We start from the raw sequence: 22,432 nt of genomic DNA, 5'->3' as shown, positions 1-22,432 counted from the left end.
AGAGGCATCCTATCATGGCCTGGGGCCATGGAAAATGGAGCTACAAATCCAGTGACATATTGTGAACCTCGATATCAAACCTTGCTTGAGGCCAAATCTACCTGTGGTTGTTTACCTGAACCACTTCCCTAATTGTTTAATAATTGTTTATTTCAATTTGAAATGGGCTTTTTGTTCATTGCAATCATGAAAAACGTTAACTATTTTAAACTTCTTAGATCATTATTACAGCTCTGAATACAGTCTGTGTCACACTGTGTATGGTATACATTCCTATTCCTCAATTATATAATACGAGGCTACTTCATTTGCTCACAAAGCCTATCCTGCAGCACCACGTATAAACTAAATTCTTCTGATGGGAAAAAAAAAATGAAAAGGTAAACTGTAGAGTAAAGGACATCAGTTGAGGATTAAGAGGAACACAAGTGATAAATATGTAAAATCAAAATGGCATAAACTTACATACTCAACTTACTTATAATCTCAATGCTTGATGATGACAGCCACTGTTAGCACGTTGGTATATATCCTTCCAGTCTTAATTTCTAGGTGCGAGGAAATATACACATTCGCTGACCATTGGGTAAATAGGATATGCATATGTTCAAAATGTCTGATTATATTTTAAACAGCAACTACTAAATATGTGTTTATTGGGCTGAAGTATATGAATTCTTTCCAATTGGTATTTTTAAATAGTTTCTAGTTTCTATCAAACTTCACTTCCACCAACAGTTAATCTGTACCCAATGATACCTTAGTCTTCACCATTTTATAAGCAAAAATGGCGCTGGCTCATTACAAGTAAGCAGGTATTTTGCATGTTTGTTATTTGTATTCCTCTCTGTGATTTGTCTATTATTATCCTTTGCCAATTTTTCTACTGGAATGCTTTCTTAGGGACTGAAAGATCTATATAAATAAATGATATTAATATTTTATCACATTATTACAGTAGTTTGCCTTTCAATTTTGTCTTTCTTTTTCTGACACAGACAAGTTAAATTTAAGTCATTTCCTTTGTGCTTTTTTTGTCTCCAAAGTGGGCTTTCCTTTCAGAAGACTTTAATAGATTCAATTTTCACTACTGAAAAACTCACAATACATGTTTGTATACAAAAGTCTCTTAAAGGTTTTAAAAGCAACCTCTTAAATTTCTTAATTTAGGATTTCACAAACTTATTTGAAAATGGACCACTTCTCCATCCCCACCTCCAACAGTACACCTGTTAACATCTGGAGTAGTTCTTGAAAAGCTTGTTTAGAAAACAAAAGCCTAGAGAGTCCTTCCACATTCCCAAATTGATATTTACCTATTTATTTGGTTTTAAAAAATTTTTTTTAATGTTTATTTATTTTTGAGAGAGACAGAGACAGAATGAGAGTGGGTTAAGGGCAGAGAGAGAGGGAAACAAAATCCGAAGCAGGCTTCAGGCTCCAAGCTGTCAGCACAGAGCCCGACGCGGGGCTCGAACTCACGAGCTGTGAGATCGTGACCTGAGCTGAAGTCAGACGCTCAATTGACTGAACCACCCAGGAGCCCCTATTTCTGTTTTTTAAAAACAGCTTTACTTTTCATACCCAGTTCTTGAATCCACCTGAATTTATTCTGAGGCCAGTCTAAGGTTAGGAACTAGATGTGTTTTTTCCTTTCCAAATATTATCCAACTGTTTGGCACCTTTCTCCCACTGATTTCTAAAGCTACCTTTATCGTGACTAAAGTCTTCTCTACACTTACTTATTTCATGGATAGAATTCTCTTCATTGGTATGCTTATTGGGTTTTACACCAGTACCACACTATTTTGATGGCAACAGTTTTATGAAATGTATCTGGTAGGATAAATTGAACTCTGCTCTCTATTCTTCTTTAATGAAAATTTCTTTGCTATTCTCATCTGTCTTATTACTTAAAATAACCTCTAATATCACTGGATAGTTTAAAAAATTTGCTGAGATTTTTGTAAAAATTCATCAAGCTAATAAATTAATTTAGGAACAACTGATAGGTTTATAATATCCTGTCTTTGTATCCAGGAACATTATATTTCTTGACTTACACTCTTCTATCTTAGTACATTATTAAATATTACTTTCATATTTCTCTTACATTTCTTGTTAGTATGAAGTTGCCTCCAAATAAACTTCTTCCTTGTATTATTTTAACTGAGATGGTCTTCTAATTTTTATTAACTCTTATGAAATATGGGGGAAGCTACTGGTTTTTAAAGTATCTATATGATTTGGTGAAGACTTTAATTGGTTCCAATAGTTTTTTAGATTGATCCTCAAGGATTACCTAATAAAAATTATATTATCTGTACCTAATGATAATTTTTGTCTCCTACCAATAGCTAGGTCTTTTATTGCACTGGCTAATGCTCCTGGAACTCTGGCAAATAAAACTGATAACATGGGCATTCTAGAATTTAATGGAACTCTGTTAATATTTTTCAAACTATAATGATGGCTGTTCACTGGAGTGAGATATTCTTTATCATGATATGACGGTAACTTTTCTATTTCCAGTTCAATGAGAATTTCTAAAAAGAATAGGAAGCGAATTTTGTTTTATCATCTCCTAAAATAACCATATGGTTATTCTCCTCTGACCTAGTTCTTGGGTATTTAACACTAATGTATTTTCTAATACTCAAGCTTGCTTGAACTCATGAAAAAAATCCTATTTGGTCATGGTACATTCCTTATTATATTATGCTGCCAAATTAAAATTGCTAATATTTTAAGATTCCTGCATCCATATTCATAAATGAGATTATACTATGATACTCTGTAAAGTTTAATAAGGTTTCCTTATTTTTTTTTTACTCTGAGATAGTTTATATAGCATGACAATGAGTTATTTTATGAATGTTTAAAAGAGCTCTTCCATAAATCATTTTGGATTCAGAATCTGCTGAGGACATAATTCTTTCCCAAACATTTAGCATTTCTTCCAAGGTTACTGGTCTATCCAAGTTTTCTACTACCTGTTGAGTAAAACTAATCATTTACATTTTCTTAAGAAGATATTCATTCCAAATGTTAGTACAGAATTATATGTGAATTCGATTTCTCCAGTCTGTGGCTAGATCCCTACTCCTTGCTGATTTTTGTTAGCTGTCTTTTCTTTCCATTTTTCTTATTTAGACTTGCCATAGATTCATTCCACCATTTGTTATTATTTTTGCAAAGAGTTCCTTAAATTGGTATATTCAATTATATGTTTTCTTTTTTATTTAATTTTTTTAATGTTTATTTTTGAGAGAGAGAGAGAGAAGAGAAAGAAGAGAAAGAAGAGAGAGAGAGAGAGAGAGAGAGAGAGAGAGAATGAGAATGAGCAGGGGAAGGGCAGAGAGGAGACACAGAATCTGAAGCAGGCTCCAGGCTCTTAGCTGTCAGCAGAGAGCCCGAGGTAGGTCGCAAACTCACAACCCATGAGATCATGACCTGAGCCGGAGTTGGACACTTAACCGACTGAGCCACCCAGACACCCCTTAATTACTGTTTTCTAACTTTATGCATTTATTTTTTATTTTCATTTTTCCTGTTTTCTCTTTTTGACATAAAATTTCTAATTTTAGGTGAATCTTTAGTTTCTTTTACTTTTTTCCAATTTAATAAAGGCTTAAAATGTAAAAAGTTGCCTCTATTTTAAAGTGTTGTCCAAATTTTGTAAATTTTACAGGGACTGTTCTCATTGCTGTCATTATCCAAACAGTCGATGGTAATACATTTTAATTTGTTGTGGGTCCATTAGTTGCTTCTATTAGCTTTTTTTCTTTTCAAATTTTTAATCAATTAGATTAACTAATTGTTTAATTGTTTTAACTAATTGTTAATTGTTTGTTTAACTTCTGTTATTACTCTCAGGTTTACTTTTTCTGCTCTGGTAAGGTAATGTGCTCTACAAATTTGTATATTGTTGAAATCTGTTAACTGAGTGTATATCTATCTGGGTATGAGAGAAACACTCCTCATGAGAAGTTGAATAGTGATCATTTGTATTGACTTTCAATTAAAAAATAACGAAGCCCCTTCTTTACTAGTGATATATAGATCCATGATGTAACCTCAAAGTTCTCCTGATGGAGGAAAGTGTGTAGGGGGAGGTGGGAGGATAGAGCCCCACCAAACTTCTCCTCACCTCCCGTAAAGAGCACCATGGAATCCTTGGGGTTACCTGGGTAAGATTTTAAAACTGCTGCTCATTTATAAAATGTTTTATATCCATCTATTAAACTTAAATGTTTATGATTAAAAAATTTCCCCCAAGTCAATCCGTTAAGTACTGAGAATAGTGTGTTCCAGACTCAACAAATGCATTTTCTCTAACTTCTCCCCACATTACTGGAATCTTTTGCTTTGTATATTTCAATTCTCTGGAATTTGATGATTAACATTTTGTATTTACTATCTTCACCACAGGCAGCATCATTTGGTAACATAAAATTACTGACATCGCTCCATTTTAAAACTTTTTCCCTTGAATCCTCTTTTCTCTGAGCTAATATTGCTACCACTAGCATTTGCGTTTGTCTGATATACCTCTGATTGTTCTTTTACTTTTACATTAAAAAAATCTACTAAAATTATATACCTATTCTTACAGAATACACACAGGCATAATAGTATGTATGTAAATGTAGATGCGTATCTGTATATATCATGTATGTATGTGTATAGACTATCTTTCCAGCATATAAATTCTATATTTCTTAATCTCACATACATTTCAACTTTTTTCTGGGTTTCATTTTTAAACTCAACTTAAAAACTTTTTTTCATATTTGTACACCATTATCTCACTAGAGTTATTAGCCTTTCTTCTTTTATGATAAATCTTAACTAAGATATTTTTGAACTGTCTTATCTTTTTTTTTTTTTTTAATTTTTTTTTTCAACGTTTATTTATTTTTGGGACAGAGAGAGACAGAGCATGAACGGGGGAGGGGCAGAGAGAGAGGCAGACACAGAATCAGAAACAGGCTCCAGGCTCCGAGCCATCAGCCCAGAGCCCGACGCGGGGCTCGAACTCACGGACCGCGAGATCATGACCTGGCTGAAGTCGGACGCTTAACCGACTGCGCCACCCAGGCGCCCCTGAACTGTCTTATCTTAAAGGCATTGTACTTTACTTTCCATTATAATTAAAAAATAATAATAGTAGAAAAATAGAAAAGGGAAATAGAAAGAACAGATTTCAAAACCAGAAGATGGAGAACATCTACAGCAATCCACCTCTCTGGCTTCTTCGGTGAGTTTTCCAGTATACTCAGTTCGACAAATGGTAATTCTGGGACTCAACCTCCCCAGAGATCATAACTTCACATTACCTGGGGCGTAACTGAATGGTGAACCTGACTTCTCTGATCATTCAGATTTTATGAGAAACTTTGTGTTTTACAATCTCTGATCAGTCACTTTAGGTTAAATTCAGATGGCCACCTGGAATGTTATTCAATCTTAAGCCAATTAAAAACATTTTTAAGGACCTTAAATTTTATGTATCCCATTGTGCTTTCTTTCTGGGTTCCAGTATCAGGCCTCTGGGGCTTCAGGACCCTAATTTGTTTAAAGGTTGTTCTCTCTGATGGCCTAATCTTTACTTTCTTGTTTACTTTTACCAATTTAAGGATTAGTCAGAAGGTAGAGTTCACCAAATTCTTTAAGTACTCATTATTTACATCCCCTTCACAAACACAGTAGTTTATTAGATCAGATATTTCACTCGATTGATGATAAACTTGAGCTTCTCAGGTTCCTTCACGGTAGAGTAGTTGGGTCTTAGGCAAGGCTCTTCTGTGAGTGACTACAGTCACTCTGTTAAGAAAACCCAAAGCTCTTTGCAGCGTTTTGTGATACCCTCTTGGCCTTTGGTTGACACAGCCATATTTAGTTGATCAGAATGTAAGAAACAGTAAAACACACCTCCTGTTATTCTGTGGTGGGGGTTAAGTGGAGGTGAGAGGAGGGTCAACATTTATATGCATTATTATGCTTACCAAATCCCTGATTCTCTTTCCTAGTCTCTCAAAAGCAATTCTGAACATTACTTAATTTTTATTTGATAATTTGGAAGGATCTTAAGATAATGGATCATAGATCTCTACTATACATCTACCCAAGTGTTAAAAATTTGGTGCTGGAGGAAAACTATAAGGGTAAGAGTTAGCGAACTCTCATGATGAAGCACTAGCAAGTAGAAATGGAAGTAAAAATTCAGACTTTTTATTTCAAGTCATATAATATTTCATACTGATGAGGTACATTAGGAGTGAAACACAAAGCCAGGCACACATAAAGTCACCTAACACAACAGGAAACAACTCGGTTTTTGGTACTCTTGCTCGATGTTTTGAGAAAAAGCTAGGATCCCAAATGAGTTTTTATGCCTCTAAAATTTTTTTTTCTCTTCTCAATTACATTTAAATGAAAAAAAAGGGAAAGAAAGCAAAACAATAATAAGCTTTGTTGGTAGGTCTATACCATTTTCATACGTTCTTGGGAAGAAGGTAGCAAACAAAGTTTCTGCAACAGTAAGTGATGCTTAGAGAAAAATGAAATCACTGAGCGATGCCAGGACTGATTACTCCACTGCACTTGAAAAGCAGAGATCGCAGTCTTGTGAGCCCAAAGTGGTTTCATATGGACTGCCGCACTTGCGGTTTGCGCTTGAAACTATAACCTGTCAAATTAGAAGCAGGCGAGGCCTATGCTCTTCATGGTTCCGCTTTCTACTGTCTACACTTACGTCTCTAAGTTCAGCATTTTTTAGTCAGTTAAACTCTGCTACTTGGATGAATAGAATCTCAAAATTGCTCTCCATTATGTTGGTTACAAAAGATTTTAGGTAGGATAGAAAGCTTAAAGAAACTGCCAATCTGACTTTTAACACATCACTGTAACTATTTTTATCAACTATCGATACTTTATTATCCTGGTTACCACTACCTCATATATAAGTGCAGGGAAGAGGAAGAGAAACTGCGTAAGTTCCCAAGCTTTTCCTCCCCCGCCTTTCCAGATATTTTATTGACTTTAACTTATACCTTACTGACTCATCATTTTTTCCAGGCCTACAGTAGCCTGCTATTATGAGCTTAGTGTTACAACATGCTCCATTTCTTCTCTTCTCCTTGATTGTGGAATGTCCTTCCAGGCAGTAGGCTTGGTTGACAGAGATTTTCCCATCAAAACTGAAAAGCTAAGTGTTCTATTTTATTAATGTTTTATGTAGAGTCTTTCCTTAATGAATCTTTCTTAATGCCCATTAGAGTAATATAAAAATGTTTTTTAGAAAAGCATAAACAACATTTGCTCTCTGTGTAATGCATCATAAGTGAAACCATGCTACTAAACAATCATATCCTTTTTGGGCCATAATGACCTCAGAAATATATGTTTATCATCTGCTTTGGACAAGTTAGCATGATTTTGGCCCACGGCGAAGTTGAACTAAAATCATTTGCAGTTGCCCCAAACCAAGATAACCACACATTTCTAAGGTAATTGATACCTAAAAAGAACATTGCCTTTAGATCACAGTTCGTGATCTAAGCATACTAATTCTTTAAAGAAGGCTGTTAAAGTTTACAAAGCATGTATGTCTATTGGACTTCCTCCAAAATTTGACATGAAATAATTATATTTTTAGCATGCATAGAGATTATGATAAAGTAGGTACTTAGCACGATCTTTTGGAGTTCTGGAATTACCTCTCTTGTCCCATTTAAAGAGAAGGGGAAAATGGAGATTTTTTTTTTTTAACAGGTAAAAGTCTAATAATAAGAAGAAGAATGCTTTGTATTTTGGAAGGCACTCAAATGAAATCAGTCATTTTTATTTTCAAGTAAGTATTTAAGGAAACAGTAATTTTATGAATAGATAGCTCAGACAAATAGAAGGCAAACAATTTTCATATTTATTGTGAAAACATATTCAGGGAATCCAAACACATGTTACAGTGATGTAAAGCATGTAACTGCCCTGAATATTACCTCAGCTAATGAGTGCATTCATAGCCTGCAGATATGTCCCGAAAAACAGTTCTTCAGCTACATGCCAACACAAAAGTGGGAGAAATTACCATTGCCCACAAAGAGAACTGGATGACTTGGGACAAAAAATAAGTTTCAGATAAAATGGTAACAGGAAAACTAAGACCTGGAAGGAAGTTGAGGGAAATCGACTCCTATTCAAAGGAGGAAACAGAGAAACAGAGCACTGAAGTTGCCTCCCAAAGTCATGTCTGAAGGCTGTACAATGCTGCCTTCAGACATGCAACTACTGTTCTGGGCAATTCAGACATCAATCAAAGAACAGAAGAATAGAACCAAATAGCATAAGCACTGCAATGGCTATTCTATTACTGTAAAAAGGGAAGAATATACTATACCTCCATTCTTTCTTGTTTAACTTCATCAACTTCATCATCTTCAAACATTGCCAAGAGTTCTCCTGTTTGGTCAATAGAGTTGAGAAAGTCTTGGGCAATTTTTTGTCTTTTGTTTGCATTATTGCTGCCACTCAGTTTGTCTTCATGAACATAAAAAAGAAGGAAAAAAATGTGCTTAATAGGTTTACATCAACACCAATCACTACATGTATTGAATACTGCATGTGAAATTCAGAATTGGAATTCTCTTGAAATAATCTTTAAATGGAGAATCTTTGGGCACCTGAGTGGCTCATCTGGTCAAGTGTCTGACTCTTGATTTTGGCTCAGGTCATGATCTCATGGTTCCCGAGATCTAGCTCTGTGTCAGGCTCTGTGCTGTCAGCGCAGAGCCTGCTTGGGATTCTCTCTTGCTCGCTCTCTCTCTCTCTCTCTCTCTGCCCCTCCCCTGCTCCAGTGGGTGTGCTCTCTCTCTCTCTCTCTCTCTCTCTCTCTCTCCTTCTCTCAAAAATAAATGAACTTAAAAAAAAAAGAAGGGAGAATCTTTGCATCCAAAACAAAAGCATAAGCCACACAGAATTAAATCATTTATTTATGCCATAAATAAGATTGAGGGAACAAAATACCAAATTATCAATTAACGTAGTGTGAATGGACTGATCAAAATTCCTTACCAAAAAAAAAAGGAAGCCCTTTCAGATTTAGAAAAAGAATCCTGATATACCAAGCCTAATTCAGAAAATAAATACGAAATTAATGTGAAATTAAATTATTTTATTTATGAAAATAAATGTGAAATTAAAAGGAGAGAATGTTACACATGTTACTGTAGCAATACATTTGAGGCCTAAAGGGATAAGGCCTTACTCTTTTCCTCTTAAGAGATAAAACTATCATATTTATTTAAAAGCAAAACCTAACTTTAAAAAAGTTATTGCAAAAGGTCAAGAGGGAATAATGCAATAGGCAGTACAGTTTAGTGTATAAATATCAGTGTGAATTAGTGACAGAGAACTAGATTACTTTTTAAAGTGATAAATTACATGCACAGATACCAGCCTATGCATCTCTGGGTGAAAGTATCCAATCCTTCACCATTAAATAGGATGCTAGCTGTGGGTTTTCCATAGATAGCTGTCTTGGTCAGTTTATAGCACAGACTACAATAAATATATAAATATATTGTAGACTGGATGGCTTAAAAAACCCATAGTTATATCTCATAGTTCTAGAGGTTAGAAAGTCTAAGATCAGGTGCCGGCAGACTTGGTATCTGATGAAAGCCTGCTTCCTGGTTTGCAGATGGACTGTCTTCTCCTGTTCTCACATGGCGGAGGACAGAGAGCAGAAGCAAGCTCTCTTATATCTCTTCTTGGAAGGGCACTATTCCCATTCATGAAGGCCCCTCCCTCATGACTTAATTGTTTTCCAAAGGCTCTACCTCAAAATACCATCACACTGGGAATTAGGAGGCAACATAGGAATTCTGGGGGGACACAAACATTCCATTCATAGCAATGACCTTTATCAAGTTGAGAAAGTTCCCTCCTCAGTTTTTTTTAGTGTTCTTCTAATGAAAGACCTTGGATTTTTTTCAAATGATTTTTCTACATGTATTGAGTGATCAGGTGGTTTATGACCTTCGTTCTATCATTATGATTTTTTACATAAATTTTTTTCTAAATTTAAACTAGTCTTCCATTCCTGGGATAAACTCCATTTGGTCATGGTGTATAATCCTTTTTGGATGTTGCTGGATTTGGTTTCCTAAGTATTCTGTTAGGGATTTTCACAATCTATATTAAAAAAGACATTAAGTAGACAAAAAGGCAACCTACTGGATGGGAGAAGATATTTGTAAATGATGTATCTGATAAGGGGGTAATATCCAAAATATACATAGAACTTACAGAATTCAATAATTAAAAACCCCCAAATAACTGGATTAAAAATGGGCAGAGGACCTGAATATTTTCAAAGAAGATGTACAGATGGCCAACAGACACATGAAAAGATGCTCAACATCACTAATCCTGATCAGGAAAATGCAAATCAAATCTACAATGAGGTATCACCTTACACCTGTGAGAATGGCTAGACTAAAAAAGGCAAGAAATACCGAGTGTTGGTGAAGACATGGAGGGAAAAAAAACCAACCTTGTGAACCGTTGGTGGAAATGTAAATTGGTGCAGCCACTGTGGAAAATGGTATGGAGTTTCCTCAAAAAACGGACAGTAGAATTACCATATGATCTAGTAACTCTACTACTGGGCATTTACCCAAAGAAAATAAAAACACTAATTCAAAAAGATAAATGCACCCATATGTTTATTGCAGCATTATTTACAATAGCCAAACTACAGAATCAACCTAAGTGTGCATCAATTGGTGAATGGATAACAAACATCTGGGGTGTGTGTATGTGTGTGTGTGTGTGTGTACACACAATGGAATACTAATCAGCCATACACAGAAAAAATGAGATTTACAACAAAATGTATGCAGGGTATAATGCTAAGTGAAGTGCTTTAGAAAGAGAAAGACAAGTATCGTATGATTTCACTCTTATGTAGAATTTAAGAAACAAACAAAAAAAGCCAGACAAAAAAGCCAGACGCTTAAATACAAAGAATAGACAGGTGTTTGCCAAAGGGGAGGTGGAGTGAAGAAATGGGTAAATTCATAAAGGGGACTAAGAAGTATAAGCTTCCAGTTACAAAATAAATAAGTCATATGGGGCGCCTGGGTGGCTCAGTCAGTTAAGCGTCCAACTTCGGCTCAGGTCATGATCTCACGGTTTGTGAGTTCGAGCCCCGCGTCAGGCTCTGTGCTGACAGCTCGGAGCCTGGAGCCTGCTTCTGTTCTGTGTCTCCTTCTCTCTCTGTCCCTCCCCAACTTGTGCTCTGTCTCTCTATGTCTCTCAAAAAATAAATAAATGTAAAAAAAAGTTAAAAAAAAACAACAAAGTAAGTAAGTCATAGAAATGGAAAGTATAGCATAAGGAATCCAGAAAAACAATGTATTAGTTTTTAGTTTTCTTTTCTTGTGATATCTTTGTCTGGTTTTCATATCCGAGTAATAATGGCCCTGAAGAATGCACTGGGAAACGATTGGTGTTAATTGCTCTTTAAACATTTGGTAAAATTCATCATGAAGTCATTTAGGTCTGGGTTTTTCCTTGGGAAACTTAAAATTACTAATTCAAAGAATTTACTTGTCATAGGTCTACTCAGATTTTCTATTTGACTCAGTTTCAGTAGTTTGTGTTTTTATAGGACAGAAAGTAGATATTTATAGATTTGGTTATATAAGCCATTGTATTTACCATTTCTGCTTCTTTTCATTTCTTTCTACAATTTGAGCAGCCATCTTGTGTCACTCCTTACTCCAATACAACCTTGGTACCCCCCACCTCACTTATGTCATTACCGTCAAATATATTACCTATCTATGTGTTATGGACTTGACATTACATTATATACATTGTTTTTTAAATCTGTTATGAGAAGAAGGAAAAGATATGCAATTATATGGTTTCTTATATTTACCTACACAATTAGCTTTATAGGTACTTGTGTGTGTGTGTGTGTGTGTGTGTGTGTGTGTGTGTGTGTGTGCGTGCGTGCATGCACACACGTGTATTCAAATTATTGTCTGGTGCCACTTGCTTGAGCCTGAAGTACTTTAGCATTTTTATATGGATTTGCTACCAAGAAATTCAGCCAGTTTTTGTTTATCTAGGAATATATATAAATTTGCCTTCACTTTTGATATGTTTCTTGGTTAACAGTTTTTTCTTTCAGCACTTTGAATACGTCATTCCATTGCTATCTGACCTATATTGTTCTGGGGTTTTGTTTTGTTTTGTTTTGTTTTTAACCTATATTGTTAATGAGAAGTCAGCTGTTAATATTGCTGGAGTTCCACTGTATGTGATGAAGTGTTTTTCTCTTGTGGCTTTTGTGATTTTTCTCTTTGTCTTCCAACATTTCTAGAAGAATATGTCTGAATGTGGATTGCTATGTGATTATCCTAATTGGAGCTTGTTGAGCTGCTAGGATGTATAGATTAATAATTTTCATTAAAGTTGAGAAGTTCCAATCATTATCTCTTTGAAGATTTTTTTCTGCTCTTTTTTTTTTTTTTATCTTTCCTATCCTTCTGGTCCCATTATGCATATATTGGCTCATTTCATGATGCCTCAGATTTCAGAAAGCTCTATAAATTTTTCTTCATTCCTTTCTCTGTTTTTCAGACTGCATAATCTTTAACAATCTGTCTTCAAGTTCGCGGATTCTTTCTTCTCAGTTCAAAGCTACTACTGAGCCTCTTTACTGAATTTTTCATTTTAGTCATTGTGCTTTTCAACTCCAGAATTTGCATTTCTTTTCTATAACTTGTCTCTTTATATTAATCTTTTTTTAAAAAAGTTTTTATTTAAATTCCAGTTAGTTAACATTCAGTGTAATACTAGTTTCAGCTGTGCAATATAGTGATTCAACACCCAGTGCACATCACGACAAGTGCTCTCCTTAATTTCTGGCTAATTGGTATTTTCTAGTTTGTGAGACACTGTAATCATATCTTCCTTTTGTTCCTTAAAAATGGCTTCCTTTAGTTCTTTGAGCACGTTTATGATAGCTACTTTGAAGGTTTTGTGTGACCAGTCCAATATCCAGGTGCTCTCAAAAGCAGTCTGTGTTGCCTGCTTTTTGTTCCCCTTTTATGTGGATTACATACCTGGTTTTTTGCATGCCAAGTATTTTGTTGTGATTGTTGTTCAAAATGGACATTTTATATTGTAGTAACTTCTGGATAATTATTCCCTCCTCTTCCTGGGGCTTGTTGTCAATGTTTGCTTGTTTGTTTAGTGACTTGGCTAGACTGGTTCAAATAAAATCTTTTTCCCTCACAGCATGTGGCCTCAGAAGTGCTCCTCAGAGGGCACAGCCTTGAGCATGCAATCCGTCTCCTCGACCACCAGGGATGACTGTGGTTTTAGTCGGGTTCTCTTTGGCCATCACTTTGCCAGCTCTCTTCATTAAGTTACCTGACTCTACGGGTATCACACACAGCCATTAGCTTCCACTAACTTCTGGCTGATTGCTTCACTGTTTTTAATTAAATACTCTTGGGCAGAAAACGTTCCACAGATGGACTTGAATCATGTCGGGCCCCTTTGCAGAGTCAAGATATTGCTAGCCTCTACATTTTGCCCTGACCGCGGAAGACTCTTCTTGGCTGTATATTCCCTCCGTTTCCTGTTAAACCTTTAGCTGATGCACTGTTTTGTTATTACCAGTATCACAGAGCTTCCAGCCTCCTCTTAACTGCTCACCATCAGGATTTCCATTGTCTCCTATACCACCATTAGGTATGAACTTCACAGGCTCTGTTCTAAAAAAAATCAGTCCCCGTAGGGAAAGGTGAAGAGCTCTTTGTGAACAAAGCCTGCTTCCCCCCTCTGGGCTGAATCTCTGTATCGCTGTACTGGAGCTGGGGGTGGGAATGGCAATCGGCTTCTCTTAGAAAGACTCCTAACTCCGTGAGTGGAGATCTGGGTAGGGATGGTAGTAGCCCACTCTCTTCTGAGCTTGTCCCTTCTCGCGTGGAGCTCTACTTCGCCTGAGTGAGCTAGGGTAGGGCATTCAGGACCCGGTATTCTCCGCCTGCCACGTCTGGGGCAGAGCTTCCCTATGGGTAGAGAAGGAGTGGAAGTTGCAGTCCTTTCAGCTATTCCTGCATGGAACAGAGCTTCTGCGACACGGAGCCAGAGGAGATGTGAGTTGCCAACCTCCTGGGGGACACTGTTGCCTTAGACTTGTGGCTGGAGAATCAAGTGTCCAGGGTTCTTGGGAACATTTGCCCACAGTGAAGCTTCTACTGAACTAAGGTGGCAGGAAAAGAGAAGAGGAGTTATAGGGGCAGGTCCTGGCTCAAATCAAACAGACTCTCACTGTTTTTGGTATTGTTTCTTTTCTTTTTTTTTTTTTTTTGATTTTTTAAAATGTTTATTTGTTTTTGAGAGACAGACAGAGTGCGAGCAGGGGAGGGACAGAGAGAGAGGGAGACACAGAATCCGAAGCAGGCTCCAGGCTCCGAGCTGTCAGCACAGAGCCCGACGTGGGGCTCAAACCCATGAGCAGTGAGATCATGACCTGAGCCGAAGTTGGATGCTTAACCGACTGAGCCACCCAGGCACCCCAGACTCTTCCTGTTCTTAATGAGACTTTTTTTTTTTTTTTTTAAATATGTGCTTCTCCGTTTGCTGTTTACCCTTAGGACAATTTCTGGAGACTTTAAGCCATTACTTTTTCTAAAATTTAGTTTTGTATATATACAGAGAGAGAGTGTGTGAATGGGGGAGTAGGGCAGAGGATGGGAGAGAGAGAAAATCTTAAGCAGGCTCCATATGGGGCTTGAACCCATGACCCTGGGATCATGACCTGAGCTGAAATCAAGAGTCAGTTGCTTAACCCACTGAGCCACGCAGGTGGCAGAAGCCATTACTTTTTAAAGTTTTCACCAGTTAAATGTGTTTCACTGGGGAATGAGTCTGCCACACTGCTCATATGGCCATTCTCAAAGTCCCACCTCAGTATTTGATATATTTTACCTGAGCATTTCATCTTATATGTTACAGCAATTATTTTAAGACTTTAAATGACACACACAAAAAAAGAAAATTTAGATGAAAGTAAAGAGGCGAGATTTGAAATACATGAGGAGAGGACATCAAACTGATATGATGCTGTTAGTACAACTGAATACTAGTCTCACCACCCTGAGCTTCTTAGTGTTCTAAGGTTGTTGTTAATATCTATCATTGATTCGATGGCAAGAATGTATCAGGTGATTTTCATACATTAGGTTTTAAACATGCATATGAGTTCTACCATGGTAAGTGGTATAATTTTTGACTTATGAGAAAATGGATCCTCAAGTTCACAGAGAGAGAAAGCAGAGAAGAGGGACTGATTAGAATTCAGGTCTGTTTGGGTGTAAGTCTGTATTTTTTATGCTCTCTAAAAAAAGGAACGTTTAAATTCACCTGGATGACTAGTCTTCAGAAATTAAATTCTATGAGAATTACAGTAATATTAAATAGGCACCACTGATGAAATATTTGATATGAATTTTTCTTTCCTTCTTTTCTTTCTTTCTTCCTCCCTTCCTCTTTCTCTCTCTCTTTCTTTCTGCACGGTTAGTACACCTGCTAATTTGTTGAAGGTATATCACAATTCACTTCCAAAATTTGTTAACTCTTCAGTTGGTTTTGAGTAGTTTGCTGGATTTCTTAATCCAGGAGAATTTGTTGATTTATCAATGTAATTATTAGCCATGGATACTCACTACGCAGTGACTATATCCAATGCAAAATATGTGAGTTTTAGAAACTAAAACACATATATTTATTTTGACTCAGTAAGTATTGTTCAGCACATTTCTGTTTTCAGCTTAGCACTGTTTGATTCTGAAACATTAATATTTTTTTTTTCTAAATATTCTGAAATGGCGAATTGAGTTGGAAATTCAGATAAGGACAATTGTCTATTCTGCGTTAGGCTGTTGGTAAGATTTCAAAGAGTACTGAAATAGCACACCAAAATGAGGTGACTTTACATCATACCACATATCAGATACTTTCTATAATAAACTGAGAAAAACCCATGTGTCAATTTCAGATATATACAATAACAGTTTTGTCTCCATACACCCGCGACAGAAAAGTTATTCTTGCTCCGATCGATTAGGTTCTGAATCAACATGATTTTCTCAGTTTCATGGCACTGTGATATAAAACAGGCCACATGATTAAAAGGACTGACCTACCAGATTACTATGAAGCAACGGAAAGAGAAAATCATACGATTTAGCTGCCAACTGAATAGATATTTGGATAGTTTCTCAGCTACGTTATGTAACGGAAGCACATCCGTCCTACTGGGACGGGTATGTCCACGCTGTCACTGCATCAATGTGTCACACGGGCACACGAGCCATGTCACTCTCCGTTTAGTGTTTTTGTTTAGGTTACCTTCCAGAAGATCATCCTCATCGATGCCCTTGACAATCTTGGATTTGTAGTCTCGGAAAAACATGTACTTTAGCAGTCTTCTCAGTTTTTTCTATTAAAAATACGAAATGAGTAAGAAACCTTATACATACATTCACTTTACAAGTAACAGACCACTACGATAACTAAATCTAATAAACTTGTGTCCAGGATCACTGCGGAAAACACAGCAGTCCTCAGCATACTACTGTGAAATAAAAGGTGTCATCGTACTAAACATAAAAGCTAAAACAGCTCAAACACAAGTGTTTTTAAAAGTACTCTTTATTTGCTAGTATCTAAATGCTCTAGACTTGCAATCATTGGGGTTTTTGGTTTTGGGGTTTTTTTTTTTTTTGGTCTTATAAAAAGTTTCAAATTCTTCCTGAAGATTGTGATAAATATCACATGCTCCATATTAAGCTAACTATTCTGACTTGACGAAATTTTGTACACATTGAAGACCAAATTTTATTTTTTGAAGTGATTTATAAACATCTAGACAAGGATTTTGTAACAGTTGCTTTAAAATGCCAAGCAACGTTCCTTTTTATTGCTTTCTCTTCTCTGGAGATCTTTTTGTTTTTGTTGGTTTTTTTTTAACTGAGAAGAGTTGGTTTATGTTTTATATTTCTGGACGACTTTCTATAATCTGAGAAACATATTTTAACGAGACTCAAAGCTGATGAATGATAGTTGCGTCTTGATGGTTTTCTTTAGGTTTATTAAAAGACCGTAATACTGCTTACCTTCAAAAGTAACTGATAATACTTTGTAATCTGCTGTGTGCTTACCCTTAGAATTCAATATTCTAAGGGCTCCTGAACTTCAGGTTTAAGATTCCTAATTATGGCTGAACCACAGTACGTTTTACACAAGCTCTTTTTACACGCATTTTATTTGATATTTGCAACAACCCTGAAACACAGACAAACATAATCATCTCCTTTTTACATACAGGGAAACTGAACTTAAAAACAGTCTTACAACTAGAGCTTAGCAGGGCCAGAAGTAGAACGTAACCTTTGAACCTGTTCCTTTGTTTATGATTTTAAGTAAAGTACCTACCTTACAGGACCACTGGGAGGAATAAATGGCAGTATGAGTGAAGGTGCCAGGTACAATACAGTAAGCAGTCAATAAATAAAGCTTGAAAATAAACCAGAATTACCAAGAGAAAAACCATGCACCTATATATGGGTCTTCTGCTACCCTTCCTTTCTCTTTGCTTCTCCGATTGTACTCAATACTTTAGATTTAACTTCGTCTTACAGTACACCTATGTAAACTACTTTAATTCGGTCTGGAACATGTCAGCATATAAATACAATTATTATTTTGCAGAGGAAGATGAGAACTCTGGCAGCTATCATATTACAGCTATGTTTGCAGTTGATGAAAGCTTTCTGGTTAAGAGTCCTTCTGGAAGTCGAGGAGCGTTGTCAATTAGTGTATGTTCCTGTGGTTTCAGTATGATTTTAAATTTTGACTTTCCCAAAAGGCAGGAAAGAGCGTCAAGGGGGACTGTGTTTTTTTGTGCGATCCTCTTTAACCTCTGCCATGAAAAAGGGAAAGGTGGTTGGACATAGTCTGTCACGTATTAATGCTAACTGCACTGTTCCCCCGCTGCCTTCCCGAGGGACCTTGGCTCCACCCCCTCATTTCTGCCAACAGTGTCTATTCCTCCTTGGCCCTCCGAGGATAATGAAGCCGCCAAAACCGTCTCTCTGAATTCTTCCTTCCTACCCACTTCCGGAGCCATCACATGCTTATCACATTTTGCCTCGACTATTGAACCAGCATCTTGGCCAGTTCCTTTGCGTTTGATCCATTCTGCGTGCAACTGCGTGAGTCCCACCCCACGCAGAGACTTCCCCTTCAGCATATCCCACAGCCTCTCATCGAAGCACACAACTTCAAAATTCTGCTCCTTCAACCAAATCACACGTTTCCTACACCGGATTACAGCTTCTTGATAGTGGAGACATTTCTTTTCTCTTCCTTTATATTCCTCATACCATCAAAGAGTTAATGAAGTAAGAATTCATAAGATTTAATAGAAGACTGGCCAAGGTGCGGTTTCTAGATCTCTGGATCTCACTGTATGAGGAAGAGAAAATACATGATCTAAGTTCAGTCAACCTTCAGTCAAGCAGAATTAAAAGGTTTCACAGGTATAAAGTAGTTGGATATTGGAAAGGATGGTCACAAGGTTATCCAAAAGGTCGGACGGGATGTCTTCTGATAAGAAACAGAGCCACAAGGATATAAAAAATGGTGGAAGAGGAATGGGTATGTGTAACGAAGAGGCCGGCGGAAAAACAATGGAGCAATCAGATGGACCATCAGAAACTAAACGCGGCTGGCTCATTCGGGATAGCAGCTGCCGTGACACATGGTGGCTATTCAGCTAGCTTTTGTACATGTAACTTTCAGATGACACTTTTATTAAAAACATGTAAAATTTTATAAAATATTTTCAACTAGCTGCTCATGGAAGATAGTTATAGACTGGTAAATACCAGCCTAAGTATTTTATTTAATACCAGAGTTCAAAGAGTAAGAAAGATCGATCTTTAACCATGAAAGAAAAGTCTAGCCACTATTATGTTTATGCTACTGAAATACTCATCTTGATTTAGTTTTCCCCGAATAAACCTTGAAACAAACTCTGGGAAAGCCTGTAATCCTGTGTAAAATTAGAAAGAAAAAAGATGCCACTTAGTTCTACCCCACTTATTAGAACAAAGCACACAAATGATACGCAGTGAATATTATGTAGTAACGAAAATGTCTAAATATATACGTAAGCATAAGTGAGAATTCGTTGCTAGCATAGTTTTGCATAAGTGCCTGACCCACGAAAACAAATACCAAGTTTCTTGTAGTAAACCATTTTGTTGTGTAAACTACGAAGACTAAAACATCAGTTTAATAGTTGTACTCCAATGTGAAAGCTATAGAACAAGGACACGGTTCCCAATATGTGTGAATTAAGCACCAAACATGGCCTGTTAATACAATGAAATTATTTTATATTACCTTATCTTTGCGCATCAGAAACAGAAGGTCTTCGGCAGAGATTACCCTGGCTCCCCGAAGCTGAGAAACTTCAGCAGCTTGCTGTAACTAACAACAAAGAAAATTGAGGATTTTTTTTTCTCAATAATCTAAATTAAATATACTACGGTCATGACATCTCAAGGGAGATAAATATACTAAGAGTTAAAAACCTTTGGGAATAATCCGGCAATCACATTACTGCTTTTAAAAGCAAAATGTCTTATGTTTTGAAGTAAAAAAAAACACAATTAAATTAACTTATAAGCCCACCTGTAACTGATACAATAAACAGAAATCCTTGATTTCTTTCATGCAAAAGAAAAATCATGTGCAGCTTCCAGAAATGCATTAATGCACCTGAAAATAATTTTATGAAATTTTATCCTCATATCCATGTGAGCAATGGTTTCACTCAGTATCACTAGTTGAATAAGTATATTATTAATCTGAGCTCCCATGCTGGTATGATTTGAAATAGGCCCATTCAGAACTTTAAAAGATCAACAAAAACAGTAGCTGTTTCTAATATCCAAAGGAAAAAAAATAGTTTTAGTTTTGGCAAGTCTTCAGTGGGCAAAGGATTCAGTCTATAAATCATAATACTGGACTGCATTAATTTCTTTCCACACTAATCACATGCACACAAAAAGTTAACTGTATCTGGAATGCACAACACAAAACATACTGCATGAAAAGTTAGATTCCCCCTGCAATGTTCATCTGGGCCCTTATATCTACAAAGTTGAGAGTTTTCTGGAATTCAGAAGTCCTAGAAACACAATCTTACTTGAAAATGACCTGGAAAATAAAAGAATGTGAAAAATGATAGTTCTATTTTCTGGCACAGGCAAAATCGGTTTCGTATTTTGATTAGTTGGAAGGAACATAAAATATGTCCAGATGAAAAAAATAAAGATACTGGAGAAAACACTACAAATATGTGCCTGTAACTTCTTCCAAATTTGATCAAACCGTAGTGACTGCACCACAGCATCTCTATCCAATATTATAAAAATATTTACATATAAAAGCTGTTCCTAAATGCATTCTTCTTTGAAAGGAATACATCTAACATATCCCTGAGAACTAATCTTTCAAAAGTGACACACTGTTATCTTAACAATTATAAGGAATCAAATAGTGCATTTGTACTAAAGAAATTCTGCTTGAATGTTCAAGCGATTTTGCTAAGTAAGCTTCAAACCTTGTCTAAATACACAGACTACAAAATAGACTATAAACTCCCTATGTGTCAGCCTCACCACTGAATTTCCTGGATACTGGTGGTTGGTATATAAACATAATTCTACCTAAATATAGAAATTTAAATTTAACTGTGAACCATTTAAAAAGAAATCTTAGGGGAAAGGTTTTAAAAAGATGATGTATCTACCCAGAAAGAAACTACAAGTTTTCAGCAGGAAAAATCTGAACATATTTTTCTAAAAACTGCAAGAGTGTCAGGGAGATACGTGTACACGTTTGTTTGTTTGTTTTTTTTCCAAATAAAAACATTTCTACCATAGTATAAAATACACACAATCAATGTGGAGAAGAATATGGGCTCAGTATCCATTTAAATGTCTGGACACAGAGAACATACACTGAACCAGGAGGCAGCACTGACAAGTAACTTTGTATTTTCTTAAATGAAGGATGGGGATGGTTTGACAGCTGTAAAGTACTATACAGAGCAGAAGGAATTTCACTGATGTTAAGAAAGGATCAGGATAAGTATATATCCCTAAACTCTCTAAAGAGTTTCCCCAATTAATTGTTTACCCACATTACATATAAATAAATAATCCGTATTTATTATCCTCTCCAAAATGTCAGTTTATTAACCAGGAAAAAAGAGACAGTGGAAAATAAAGACGTAATTGAGTTAAGACATTTTATTTTTTTTTTTTTTAATTTTTTTTTTCAACATTTATTTATTTTTTTTGGGACAGAGAGACAGAGCATGAACGGGGGAGGGGCACAGAGAGAGGGAGACACAGAATCGGAAACAGGCTCCAGGCTCCGAGCCATCAGCCCAGAGCCCGACGCGGGGCTCGAACTCACGGACCGCGAGATCGTGACCTGGCTGAAGTCGGACGCTCAACCGACTGCGCCACCCAGGCGCCCCGAGTTAAGACATTTTAAAACACCTTTGAAAGCCAGGACACAACTACTGTAGGGACCTCCAGGAATATACGTCATGGTACGTTGTCATAATTAGCAGGAAACCTGAACTCTATTTTTTGTCTATCCGATGCACCAATTTCCTTCACCTAAACTTGTACCTTACTAGCCCTGGCACTGCTAGGATTCTCTAGAATGCTATGGACTTTCATGAAGTGATTCCTTGAGACCAGAAGTTACTGTTGTGTTACTTCACTAAGCCTGTCTGTCCTGATGTGCCCCATGCTCCAAAATTACCTCTCCCAAACTCTGACCTCTTCTCTACCAAGTGAGGAGAGCTATCGCATTAGCTAATTACGGCGATCACACTAAAGTGTGGATTACCCATTGGCTTCCTTCTAGAAATTTTTGTTCATGCTTATCAGAAAGAGTAAAGAAACTCTTCTTTAACAATGTAAAGCTTAAGGGGCGCCTGGGTGGCTTAGTCTGTTTTAAGAGTCCTGCTTCAGCTCAGGTCATGATCACACGCTTCATGGGATCTAGCCCCGTGTCAGGTTCTGTGCTGACAGCTCAGAGCCTGGAGCCTGCTTCAGATTCTGTGTCTCCCTCCCTCTCTGCCCCTCCTCTGCTTGTGCTCAGTCTCTCTCTCTCAAAAATAAACATTTTAAAAACAAAAAACAAAAACAATATAAAGCTTAAAAAACAGGATAGCAGCTGGCCAGGCCAGTTTCATAGAATGCTGAGCTCAGAATTGGTACATTTAATGTGAAAGCCCTTCACTGAGCCA

General features: G+C 36.6%; 1 protein-coding gene across 1 annotated transcript in view; it reads right to left on the bottom strand.

The window, feature by feature from the left end:
• Positions 1–22,432, bottom strand: part of SUPT3H (SPT3 homolog, SAGA and STAGA complex component) — a 540,026-nt gene that overhangs the window by 138,812 nt on the left and 378,782 nt on the right. The window contains exons 4-6 of the mRNA XM_047101640.1: positions 19,501–19,587; positions 16,441–16,531; positions 8,402–8,541 (exon numbers count right to left, since the gene is read on the bottom strand). Of these exons, the coding sequence (XP_046957596.1) occupies positions 8,402–8,541; positions 16,441–16,531; positions 19,501–19,587 (318 nt within the window). The remainder of the gene's footprint in view (positions 1–8,401; positions 8,542–16,440; positions 16,532–19,500; positions 19,588–22,432) is intronic.

This window comes from Lynx rufus, unplaced genomic scaffold (genome assembly GCF_022079265.1).
Source record: "Lynx rufus isolate CCGP_SWC_20201006 ecotype Redwood Valley unplaced genomic scaffold, mLynRuf1.p SCAF_6, whole genome shotgun sequence".
Taxonomy (NCBI): Eukaryota; Metazoa; Chordata; class Mammalia; order Carnivora; family Felidae; genus Lynx; species Lynx rufus.
The sequence above is the reverse complement of the archived record's forward strand: the minus strand, read 5'-3'. Positions and strand labels throughout refer to the sequence as shown.